General features: G+C 48.1%; 1 protein-coding gene across 3 annotated transcripts; it reads left to right on the top strand.

Moving 5' to 3' along the window:
• The first annotated feature begins 5429 nt into the window (after positions 1-5429).
• On the top strand, positions 5430-11082 carry CHCHD5 (coiled-coil-helix-coiled-coil-helix domain containing 5). Of its 3 annotated transcripts, none has more exons than XM_004005911.5 (4): positions 5430-5463; positions 7038-7178; positions 7261-7426; positions 10904-11082. In XM_004005911.5, coding segments are annotated over exons 1-4 (333 nt in total). In that variant the 5' UTR covers positions 5430-5461; the 3' UTR covers positions 10928-11082. The 3 variants fall into 3 exon arrangements, with proteins under 3 accessions (XP_004005960.1, XP_012025636.1, XP_060268102.1); XM_012170246.4 differs by lacking the exon at positions 10904-11082 and adding an exon at positions 8083-8250; XM_060412119.1 differs by having other exon boundaries at positions 7261-11082.
• Positions 11083-12895: the final 1813 nt, after the last annotated feature.

Here is a 12895-nt window from a genome sequence, read left to right as displayed (position 1 = left end):
CTAGAGCTTGGGGCTTGGTATCTTTACAAGAGGAGAGGACACAGACAGAGGAGGTTGATGAAAGTGAAGGCTGAATGAGTATCTATTAGTAGAGAAAGGCCAAGAACTGTTGGCAACCACCAGAAGCTGGAAACAGGCCTGAAGATTTTCCCAGTCTCCTGAAGGAATCAACCTGCCAGCACCCTGATTCTGAACTTCAGGCTTGAACTGTGAGAGGATATGTATCTGTCTCCTCACTTTGTGGTTGACTGTTCAACAGCCTCAGGAATCTAAGGACTGAGCTCGGCGCCAAGCAGAGCACACTGTTGGATAGTATGTGCTCTAAGAGTGAAATTTAGATGCCTCCCTTGAGACAGTACGTTTAACACTGAGGTCAGTGAAGAGGGGGTGAAGGGGCCCAATGGAGGCCACTCTCTCCCTGGCCAGTCACCTGGCCAATCACCTTCCAGGCGACCTGCTCCCCTTTGCCTTTCTTTTCACCACACCCTCCTCCCTTCCCGCTGAAATGTACAAATCTCACATAAAATCAAACAGCTGATTCCTCCTCCCTTCTCAACCTCTCCCAATTCTTAGTGCTATTCTCAGCTAAACTATCAAGAACAAAGTAATCATTAACCCTGCCCAGAGGGGTTTGCATTTGTAACTAGGTACTTTTTAACCCAAATTAATTCAAGTGAGTGTACTCAGTCCCTTCAGTGATGTCTGACTCTCTGCGACCCTAAGGGCTGTAACCTGCCAGGCTCCTCTGTCCAGGAGATTCTCCAGACAAGAATATTGGAGTGGGTTGCTATTTCCTACTCCAGAGGATCTTCCCTATCCAGGGATCAAACCTGAGTCTTTCGTGTTCCCTGCATTGGCAAGCGGGTTCTTGACCACTAGTGCCACCTCAAGGGTGAGCAGTTTTTGTGTGTTTGTTTTTGAGTGTTTCTGCTTCTAGGACATTCCTCAGCAGAGGGCAGCAATACTAGGACCTCCCTTCTAGATAAATTGGCCTAAAGAAGGGGCTTCCTTTCTGACTCTCTGGCTTCTCACTGAATCCTCAAACACTATTACAGGTAGATTTGCCTTGGGAAGCTTACTGAAAATACAGAATCCGGAGCCCCACACACCATCTCACTCAGTGTAAAAGCCAGAATCCTGGTAACTGCCCCCAAGGCCACATGCATCCAGCCTCCAGTAGTGCCTTGACCTCCCTCATTGTTCACCCTGTACTCCAGCTAAACTGCCCTGTCCTCGTGCTCCTTGAATGGATCCTGCATGTTCCAGCCTCAGGTGAGGGCCTTTGCATTTGCTGTTTTCTCTCCTGGGACACTTGTCCGCTCCCTCTCTCCCCGTCTCAGGTCTTTGTTCAATGTTCCCTCTCTGGGAGGTCCATAAAGTTCTGCAGCAATTCCAGTGGGTGGAGGTCTCCACAACCAACTCAATTTTTCAGATACCAGCTGGGTGGCCTACAATTCAACTGAAGTCTGACCCTACTGTTACCAAGCCAGGGGTCTGCAACAAAGAAGGAGTTTATTCACAGAGCAGCCAAGTGAGGAGATGGCAGAACAAGTCTCAGATCTGCCTCCCCAAAGGCAAGGGGCTTGGGATATTTATGGGATAAAGAAGCAAGGTGGCCTTAGGCACTGGGAGGGGTGGCCGGCCAGAAATGGGAAAAAGATGAGGTTGTTCTGCACAGGATATCCAAGTTACATGCTTCTTCATGAGATGCCTGCTCAAAGGTGGAGGCATTAGCAGGATCTGAGGGTGGAGTTTCCAGCCCTCTGATGTCAAAAAGTCATTCATCCAACACTTGTGCAGGCCCAGTTTCAGGGCTGGTGGTCTCAACCAATCTTAAGGAAATTGAGTGGAACCCTACAGGGCTATCCTAGTTGCAGTCCCCTCCAGGTTCCTCAACCTCCTGCCTTCCTTAAATAAATAAAAAAAAATCCACCTTAGTTTCCCTGCCCTCTCAAGTTTTCAGAAGAGAGACTCAAGCAATTAATTATTTAAGAAGGGACAAAAGCAGGGAAATTCCCTGGTGGTCTGGCGGTTAGGACTCAGTGCTTTCACCGCCATGTGCCCAGGTTCAGTGCCTGGTCAGGGAAGTAAAATCCCACAAGCTGCATGGCGAGGCCTCTCCACCTAAGGAGGAGGGGAGGGCAAAAGCAGGAACTAAGAAAAGTTCAATCAGAAGAAAGCAACACACACAAAGAAGAAGAAAGTCACACAGCCTGCAGCCTTCACCCTATATTGTCTATAAACACACCCCCCCACCCAAAAAAAAAAAAACAACTTTGGAGGGTTTGGGGTTTTTGAGTACAAGCTACCCATTCTCTTTGCTTGCCCCTGAAATAAACCTTTTGCTGCTCCAAACCTCCAGGTTTCAGTTTTTTGTGTTTTTTTTTTAGCAAGCTGTTTCCTTATCTGCTATAAGATAAACTCAAGAATCTCTATTAGTCACCAGTTTCTGTTAACCAGGTGGAGCTGGGTTTCCCTTTCTACAGAGAGATAGTGTCAGATTCCACAGGTTAAGGGCTTGGTCCTCCAAGGCTGCCTTCCTTTGCCCCTCCCCTCCCCGCCCCGCCCACCGTCCCGCCCACCCTCCACCCCCATCCCCCACCCCCACCCGGCCCCATAAGCAGGTACATTTCAGGGGCTAACCCTGAGCCCAGGCTGTGCTAACCTGTACTTCTGGCCAACTGGCTAGAGAAGATGGGAGTTTTCAACAGACCCCTCCTTGTGTTCGATTAATTTGCTAGAGAGGCTCACAGAACTCAGAAAATATTTTACTTGCTGTTGGACCAAGATATAACTGAGTATGTCACTTGGAAACAGCCAGATGGAAGAGGGGCATAGGGCAAGGTATGGAGAAAAGGCAGGAGCTTCCAAGCTCTCCACCAGGCCACCCCCTCAAATCCTTTTGGGTGTTCATCAACCTGCTAGTTCTCCAAACCTCTTCGTTTTGGGTTTTTAATGGAGGATTCATTACATAGGCATGAGTAATTAAGTCACTGGTCATATGTAACTGATTTAATCTCTGGGCCCTTCCCTCTTCCCAGAAGTCAGGAGGGTGAGACTGAAAGTTCCAACCATCTAATCACACGGTTGTTTCTCCTAGCAACCAATCCCCATTTAGGTCATTCAGGTATGACCTAAATCAAATCCCTTATGATTATACAGCAGAAGTGAAAAATAGATTTAAGGGCCTAGATCTGATAGATAGTGGGCCTGATGAACTATGGAATGAGGTTCATGACATTGTACAGGAGACAGGGATCAAGACCATCCCCATGGAAAAGAAATGCAAAAAAGCAAAATGGCTGTCTGGGGAGGCCTTACAAATAGCTGTGAAAAGAAGAGAGGCGAAAAGCAAAGGAGAAAAGGAAAGATATAAGTATCTGAATGCAGAGTTCCAAAGAATAGCAAGAGGAGATAAGAAAACCTTCTTCAGCGATCAATGCAAAGAAATAGAGGAAAAGAACAGAATGGGAAAGACTAGAGATCTCTTCAAGAAAATTAGAGATACCAAGGGAACATTTCATGCAAAGACAGGCTCAATAAAGGACAGAAATGGTCTGGACCTAACAGAAGCAGAAGATATTAAGAAGCGATGGCAAGAATACACAGAAGAACTGTACAAAAAGATCTTCACAACCCAGATAATCATGATGGTGTGATCACTCACCTAGAGCCAACACCCTGGAATGTGAAGTCAAGTGGGCCTTGGAAAGCATCACTACGAACAAAATTAGCAGAGGTGATGGAATTCCAGTTGAGCTGTTTCAAATCCTGAAAGATGATGCTGTGGAAGTGCTACACTCTATATGCCAGCAAATTTGGGAAACTCAGCAGTGGCCACAGGACTGGAAAAGGTCAGTTTTCATTCCAATCCCAAAGAAAGGCAATGCCAAAGAATGCTCAAACTACCACACAATTGCACTCATCTCACATGCTTATAAAGTAATGCTTAAAATTCTCCAAGCCAAGCTTCAGCAATATGTGAACTGTGAACTTCCAGATGTTCAAGCTGGTTTTAGAAAAGGCAGAGGAACCAGACATCAAATTGCCAACATCTGCTGGATCATCAAAAAAGCAAGAGAGTTCCAGAAAAACATCTATTTCTGGTTTATTGATTATGCCAAAGCCTTTGACTGTGTGGATCACAACAAACTGTGGAAAATTCTGAAAGAGATGGGAATACCAGACCACCTAACCTGCCGCTTGAGAAATCTGTATGCAGGTCAGGAAGCAGCAGTTAGAACTGGACATGGAACAACAGACTGGTTCCAAATAGGAAAAGGCGTACGTCAAGGCTGTATATTTTCACCCTGCTTATTTAACTTCTATACAGAGTACATCATGAGAAACATTGGACTGGAAGAAACACAAGTTGGAATCAAGATTGCCGGGAGAAATATCAATAACCTCAGATATGCAGATGATACCACCCTTATGGCAGAAAGTGAAGAGGAACTAAAAAGCCTCTTGATGAAAGTGAAAGTGGAGAGTGAAAAAGTTGGCCTAAAGGTCAACATTCAGAAAACGAAGATCATGGCATCTGGTCCCATCACTTCACGGGAAATAGATGGGGAAACAAGGAAACAGTGTCAGACTTTATTTTTTAGGCTCCAAAATCACTGCAGATGGTGACTGCAGCCATGAAATTAAAAGACGCTTACTCCTTGGAAGAAAAGTTATGACCAACCTAGATAGTATATTCAAAAGCAGAGACATTACTTTGCTGACTAAGGTTCATCTAGTCAAGGCTATGGTTTTCCCTGTGGTCATGTATGGATGTGAGAGTTGGACTGTGAAGAAGATTCAGAGTGTATGCCCCGGGTAGCGGTCACAGCCTGGGTAACCCAGCTTGAGTAACGGAGACTTCCAGGTCTCCCGGTACAGCTGTTGGGGTGACTTCCCCCTTCCCGCCCACTCAGCCACGCGCAGGACCAGCCTCCTGAGTAGCGGTGAGCGCATGCGCAGACAGAAGGTGCAGCGCGGCCTCAGGGGTCAGTTTCCGCGTCCGAGCGCTCAGCAGCAGGCAGCCACAGAGCCCAACCAAGCAGCGAACAGCAGCATGTTGAGGGGTCGCAGCAGCGGAAGCCGCTCGCCACCAGCTCCAATCGGGAGGCTTAGAGAACGATCGGCGACGGCGAAGTACCACCGTCCCGCAAGTCTGCACAGCGCTCCCAGTATGGCGGAGGTACCGCGATACTTCCCAGTACTTCCGGGAATTCCTCACGCAGCCACGGCAAGCCGGAAACAGAAGGGCGTCAAGTACCCAAGCCGGCCGGAGGCGGAAGTCGCTACGCAGGGCGCCGCCATGACTGTTTGGGCCTGATGGGAAGGGGATTTCCTGTCCGCTTTGCGACCGACCGAAAATAGGAGTCAAGGAGGCTGGGCGCCGCCATGACAACTTGATATCGGAAAAGGCGGGACTATTCTCCCTCATTGATCCTCCTCCAGCATCGGCCTCAAGATGTGAGTAGCTGGGTCGCCTGCCCCTTTCCTACCCCCGTACTCCTCCTCTTCCCCAGTTTTCTGGACGTAGGCCAGGACCCCGGGAAGGATTGACTTCTCTGTTCCCTGAAGATTCGAGCCTCAGGATTCAGCTCTGTCCTTCACAGACCCCAGTTCTCTGCGTGTTCACAGAGCCCTCTGAGCGTTTAAATCCCACTCCTTTCGGGTCCAGTCTCTTAATACCCCAAACTTTGCCCCTGAAACCCCAGGTCTGGTCATTCACCCTGTAACCCTACCACTCTGGACTTGTCTCAGGAGCTCTAGGACTTTTAATAAACCTGTCCTTAGAGCTCCATATTCCTCTCCCTGGATCATCTGACTGTACCTGTTAAACCTTTCAGATTTGTCCAGTACTTCAGACTTCACCTATAAGGCCCACAGACTTGTTCCTAGACACCTCTGATCTCACTCTGGATTTCCAGACCGTGTTCCTGAGAATGAGAAAAGCTCAATTGTAGAACCCTCCAGATTTACCCCAGAGCCCCGGCCTCACCCAGGGGTCATGCCCCTAGGACCCTGAGACCTCCCCCAGGACCCCCAAATCCGCCCCTGGGCTTCAGGTCTCACTTTCAGTACCCATGTCTTCAGGCCTCATCTCTGAGACCCTCTGGTCAAGAGACCCTTCCCCAGGACCCAAGAGGTCACCCACTTGGACCGCTAAACCTCACTTTTAGGGCTTTCAAACTCATTTAGGGCTCCCAGGTTCTCGCGGAGAATTCTAGGTGTTAGTCCTAAGGCCCTAAGACTTCTCTGCATGATTCCCAGGCCTAAACTGGGGGATGCTTGGATTCCCAAGACCCCTCTTCCAGGACCCTTAAAATCTGCCTTAGATGATCAGACTTTTTTTTTTTTTTTTTCCCCAGGGCCTTCCCTATCTCCCCAGAAGCTTCCAGCCTGCTCCATAATCCCCAGGGCTCATGCTTAATTCTCTACTCCCTGGCCCTTTTCCAGGATTCTTTAAACTTTCAGATTTACCCAAGACCCCAGTCCCACTCCTGACGGATCAGAACTACCTCCCTTTTTAAAAAAGCATTTCTTATTTATTAGGAAAGGTCACAAACAAGCAGAACCAGCTTTTTGATGTGACAGTAAAAACGTGTCATTTGTTTTCGGAAAGTCTTTAAGAACAGAATTTTAAATTTTAATTTAGGTTTAGAAATGATCATGGTTTTTCTTTCCTAATGGTAATAGCTAAATGCAGTGTACAAATATGAATGCTTGAACAGTATAAGTATAGGCACTTTTTTCAGTTGTTCTGTTGTGTCTTAATCTTTTCATTGGATGCATTGGTATAAGCAGATGCTTTTAAAAAACAAGAGCCACTAATAGCTTGTCTTCTACAGTATCTAAAATGAGATGGTACACACATATACTTTCATTTCTTCAACAAATGATTTTTGACCCCTCAGTCTATACTGAACACTGCTATATGCACTGGGGCTACAGCCGTGAACAAAATGGGCCAAGTGCCTGCCCCTGAGTGCTCCCTTTCTTGCCTTCTGCCTGGAATTTTCCTAGTGTATCGTGTCCCACAGGCAGGCGGCCCTGGAGATCACTGCTCGCTACTGCGGCCGGGAGCTGGAGCAGTATGGCCAGTGTGTGGCTGCCAAACCGGAGTCATGGCAGCGAGACTGTCACCATCTTAAGATGAGCATTGCCCAGTGCACATCCGCCCAGTGAGTGTGGGCAGGTACGGGACAATGGGGGTGGGCAGTGTAGTGAAAGTCTCCCTGGCTTGAAATGCCCTGCGTCCCACAGCCCAGTCATCCGTCAGATCCGCCAGGCCTGTTCGGAGCCTTTCGAGGCCTTTGAGGAATGTCTTCGACAGAATGAAGCCGCTGTGGGCAACTGTGCGGAGCATGTGCGCCGATTCCTGCAGTGTGCAGAGCAGGTGCAGCCAACACACAGACCCTCCACCTTGGAGGTAAGATGGGGCTCAGCACTTTGTCCCACCCCATCATCCTTCTGCTTGCTCAGAGTAAAGACCAGGGAGTCACCCTCAGCCCCACACAGAGCTTCACCGTGCATCCTGACCCCAGGACATCGGAACGCAGTCCTCTCTCACCCCTTCCATAGCCCCTGCTTTAGTCCAGCCACCTCCACCGCTAGGAGACCTGCCTCAGCCTTCTCCCTGGTCTCCCTGAATCCCCTCTTACCTTTCTAAAGATTTTTTTTGTTTGTTTTTGTTTTGAGGTTTTGGCTGTGGTAAGCTTGTTTCAGAGCACAGGCTCTAGATGTTCAGGCTTCAGTAGTTGCAGCGCATGGGCTCAGTAGTTGTGGCTCCCAGGCTCTAGAGCACAGGCTCAGTAGTTGTGGCCCACAGGCTTTGTTGCTCCACAGCATGTGGGATCTTCCTGGATCAGGGATCACACTGGTGTCCCTCGCATTGCAAGGCAGTTTTTCAACCACTAAACCATCAGGGAAGCCCCCCTCTTAGTTTGTCTCCCTACAATGGCCAGAGAACATTTAGGAACTGAAAACTGATCACATTACATCTTTGTCTAAAGTTCTTCAGCAGCTTCCGATCCACATTGAGAACAGAATCCCAGCTTTCTGCTGGTTCTCTGTGTTCTTTTCCAGGCCAACCCGATCTGCCTCCTGCCTTACCCACATCCCCCCTCTCTCCTCCTCACTGCCTCTCAGCTCTGCAGGGATGGGGCAAAACAAATCATAACTCATTTTAATGTATACAGTACATAAGCACATGTACGATATATCTGTGGTATTAAAATGTCATGGATGGGTGCAGTTTTTTGTTTTTTTTTTTTGACTCCTTGGGGTGGGGAAGCAGTAATTTTAAAAACAGAAAAGTTGAGAAATGCTGGTTTAGATATTTACTGTCTCCTCCACTGGACTACAAGCTCTGAAGGTGAAAGATCTTTCACCAGTTCCCGCTCAATCCCCCTTCATTTGCCCCCCTCTCTCAGTTCTTGGGGTGCCATCTTCTCTTCTCAAACCCAGAGGAGAAGCCTTCTCTTGGGCCTCCATGTTCTGTCTTATTCTTTCAGTCCATTCTCTGTGATGGTTCCAGGGTGATTCCAGAGGAAATCTGATAATGTACTGCTTTATTTAGAAAACTTTTCATGGGGGAGTGGGAAGGAGGCTCAAGAAGGAGGGCATATAGGTATATATATAGCTGATTCACTTTGTTGTATAACAGGAACTAACACAACATTGGAAAGCAATTATACTTCAATAATAAAATTTAAAAAGAGAAACCTTTTCATGGTACTTATGTTGACCAGGTCTAGTCTACCCCTCCTCCCCAACTCTGGCACAGCCTCCAGGGCCCTGCAGGATGTGGCCTCTGACCCTCCTTCTCCCCATATCCTCTTCAAGCCCTGTGTTCCCGCCCCAGTGAACCTGCAGTAATTCAAATGCCCGTTAAACTCGCCTGCTGCTAAGCTTCTGTCTCACTGTTTCTGCCTGGACTGCCCTTTCCTACTCCATCTGACTCATTCCATTTCCAACTTAGATGTCCCCTCCCTCAGGAAACCTCCCTGTGGCCTATCTCCCTGCTCCCAGGATCCCTGAGCTCCTTCCACTATGGCTTATATTTTACCCCTTGTAATGGCTCCCTTCCTATCACCAGTTTCAGAGGAGTTCTTGGCTAAAGACTGGGGAGCCGCCCTTTTACCAGATCCTGTAGTCAGTGGGTTTTTTTCATAAGGCAGAGATGAGTTCAAATCCCAATTGAGTCATCTGTGAGACAGACTTCTTTCCAAAAAAATATTCAGTAAGGACTGCATACTATTTATACTAGTTTATTAATCATATGTTGGTGACGTTTCTTTCAAGTTATTGGGCATCTGACCAAAGACCTGTCTTCCCATCTCAGGGCCAGTTCCTCCCTCCCTCCCTCCCTGAGTGAGCAACCAAGCCTCTCCCTTGTCTTCCTGTGGTCACCCCTGCCCTGCTCCTCAAGTCTACTCTCCCTTTGAAGCCAAACGAGCTTTTTATTTGTTTTTTAATTATTATTGAAGTATAATTTATTTACAGTGTTGTTAGTTTCTGCTGTGCAGCAAAGTAAATCTGTTATACATAAATATATGTCCACTCTTTTTTAGATTCTTTTTTCATATAGGTCATCATAGAGTATTGAGCAGAGTTCTTTGTGCTATGCAGTAGGTTATCTATTTAATTCATATATATATGCTTCCGTAGTGGTTCAGACAGTAAAGAATCTGCCTGCAATGCAGGAGACACAGACAGAGGTTCAATCCCTGGTTGAAAAGATCCCCTAGAGGAGGGAATGACAACCCACTCCAGTAGCCTTGGCCGGAGAATTCCATGGACAGGGGAGTTAGTCTATGGGGTTGCAAAGAGTTGGACCGACTGAGCGACTATCACTGATTTTTTCGTGTATGTGTGTATACACACACACACACAATCTGTTTTATTTCAATTTATCCCCCCCTTTTTTCTCTTCGTAACTATAAGTTTGTTTTCTACATCTGTGGGTCTATTTCTGTTCTGTAAATAAGTTCATTTGTACCATTTTTTAGATTCCACACATAAGCGATATCCAGAGGAGCTTTTAAAAACAGAAATTGGGTCACATCTGCTCCTTTAAAGCCAGGTGGTTCTCCAGTGCACTCACAGTAATTAACCCCACACCCTCTCCTCCTCAGTGTCCTCTCCTGCCCTGTGTTAACATCCCAGTTGTAGCTTTTCCTCTTTGATGGGGGCATTGAGATTCGGGCCTCCTGTATTCTCTGGTCTCCAAAATAGCAAATGCACAGACTCATTTAGTATAAAGTAGTATAAAGATATCTCGTATTAGCTTAGCTGACAGCATAAAGTACTGCTTGCACCACCATACACACACACCACACACTTCTGCTCTTCACCCTGATGTAGCTGTAGTTATTTTGTCTTTTCTTTCCTTTCCTCTTTCTGGTTTTTTTTTTTTTTTTTTTTTTTCTGGTCTGAGGGGCGTGTGGAATCTTAGTTCCCTGACTGGGGATCTAACCCGTACCCCCTGTAATGGAAGCTGGAAGTACAGACTCAACCACTGGACCACCAGGGAAGTCCATAGTTTTCTTCATGGGATTTATCAGCTAACAAATTTTTGTTCACGTGTTATCTGTCCCTCCCTGGAGTCAGAGATGTGTGTCTGTGTCCACTGCTGGCTCCCTGGAACCTGTCACAATCCTGTATGTACACAGCAGGTCCTCTGTAAACCCAAAAGAACGCTGCATTTCTGACCCCAGTGACAGTGCCCTGCTCCCGAGGTGTTCACATGACAGACAACTGAGGTCATCACCTGACGCCCTTTCCCTCCAGTCTGAGCTCTGCCAGGGCAGCCTCTGCTGTGTCTACACAGTCTCCCCAGCATGGTCCCAGGGCCAGCCAGGCACACAAGAGGTGCTGGTAGATGCTGATGTGTTTTTTTTCTCAGGCACACCCACTTCCTGCCTCCTGAGGACCCTTCGGATTGTAGGAAAACTGGACGTGAGTGATTGGCCACAGGATATTCCCGCCCCTGAAGAATGGCCAGGTGGAGTCCTGAGGGCCCTGCATGTGGGCTTGGCTTCCCTGGACATCAAGATTCACAATAAAGACTGTATCAAGACTGTATACCAGGCTTGAGTCCTGCCTTCAGCACCTGAGGGGGTCCCATTCCCCACCTTAACCTAGTGTACCAAAGGGGTCCTGGGGCACCAGCCAAGCCAGGCCAACTGTTCACCAGGGTTAAGACAACCCCTCTTCTGTCCTTAGGTCTGCCAACATCTGTTTCCTGGTTCCTGCTGCACAGATATGGAGAAGAGCTCTCTCTCCCTTTAACTCTAGCATTTACCAGGTCTTCACTGTTTCCTTGAGGCTTTGGGGGCAATAAATAACATACCTTCTTGCCACCTGAGTTCAGAACCAGCTGGATGATAGACATGGACATGAGGCGATGTAGGTGAAAATACTTGATTTTGTATTGAAAACATCTGCATTGAAGGATGTGGCTTAGGGTTTGCCGCCCTGGACTTCTCTTCTGTAATGGTTTCCATCCTTCCAGGGTCTAACCCTGGCTTCCTTGGTGGCTCAGTGGTAAAGAATCCTCCTGCCAAGGTAGGAGACGCTGGTTCAATCCCTGGGTCAGGAAGATTCCTTGGAGAAGGAAATGGCAACCCACTCCAGTATTCTTGCCTGGAAAATCCCATGGACAGAGGAGCCTGGTAGGCTGCAGTCCAAGGGGTCTCAAAAGAGTCAAGACACGACTGAGCTATTAAAACAACAACAACAAAGGAGTGAGTTTGAATGCAGGTAGTATTTGGGGGGCGTGATTCCAGGAACACCAGTAGGGAGTAGACAGAGAGGAAGGTGCATCATCAGGCCAATGATTCCTGAGGCTCTGTCCCACCTGGGACTTCTGGGAGAGAGCAAAGAACATCCCTCAGTTTCCCCTTCCCAGGGGCAAGGAAGTCAGGGTGTATGTACACCAGCTCCCCATCTGACATTGAGGGATGTTTTCACAGGCGTTGACTGCCCTGTATGTAGCCAGGTGCCCTCCCACCAGCGGAAGAACCCTGAGCAGAGGGCAGCAGGGAATGAAGTGAGCAGCCTTCAGCACACAGGATGAGCGTGCTCAGGGAATGGGTAGGTGCCAGCTGTGGCTCCTGCAGCTTCTCCGTGTTTGTTTTCAGGATCACAGCCTCCACTGGCACAGTTGGTTGATCTGTCTTCCTGCAGAGGCAAGTCCTAAAGGGCAGAGAGTAGATGGGCAGGTGTGCAGGAGAGAGCGAGTCCAGAGTCTGCACCCAGCTTCACTATTCAGATAAGTTGTTCCTCTTTTGAGGGGACTCATGTCGGAGTGCTGGCCAGATCCTAAAGCTTACACTCTGGCTTGGAAAAATGAGCCGGGGGTCTCTCCAGGGGATTTGATTCCTGAAACAAAGGGCTTGTTAGTTGGCTTAGGAGCCAGGGTGGAAGTCCTGTGCAGCCAAGGCTGATGCTGTGAGACCCAGACAAGAAAACCCAGGTAGTGGAGAGTGGATTGTTCTCCCTTCCTGTGGTTCCTGAAAGGGTGGTGTGGGTCTCGGTGGCTTTCTGTTCCCAGCTTCAGCTTCCCTGGGCTGTAGGTTGAGCCCTCAGATCTCTGTGTATGTTTTCAGCCTAGCCCTCTCTACTTGAGTAAGGTGCTATGGGGTTCTCTCCAAGTGAGTAGAAGTGGTAAGAACAAACAACGTGGAGGTGGAGACTGTTTTAGAATATCTCTAAGGGGCCTCTCTTTTAACAGCCTGGACCAGCTTCCTAATAGGTGAGTCTCAGGGTTCCTGGAAAAGGAGATGGCAACCCACTCCAGTATTCTTTCCTGGAAAATCCCATGGATGGAGGAGTCTGGAGGGCTGCAATCCATTGGGTTGGAAAGAGTTGGAAACCACTATGCAACTAACACTTT

This window comes from Ovis aries, chromosome 3 (genome assembly GCF_016772045.2).
Source record: "Ovis aries strain OAR_USU_Benz2616 breed Rambouillet chromosome 3, ARS-UI_Ramb_v3.0, whole genome shotgun sequence".
Lineage (NCBI taxonomy): Eukaryota > Metazoa > Chordata > Mammalia > Artiodactyla > Bovidae > Ovis > Ovis aries.
The sequence above is the reverse complement of the archived record's forward strand: the minus strand, read 5'-3'. Positions and strand labels throughout refer to the sequence as shown.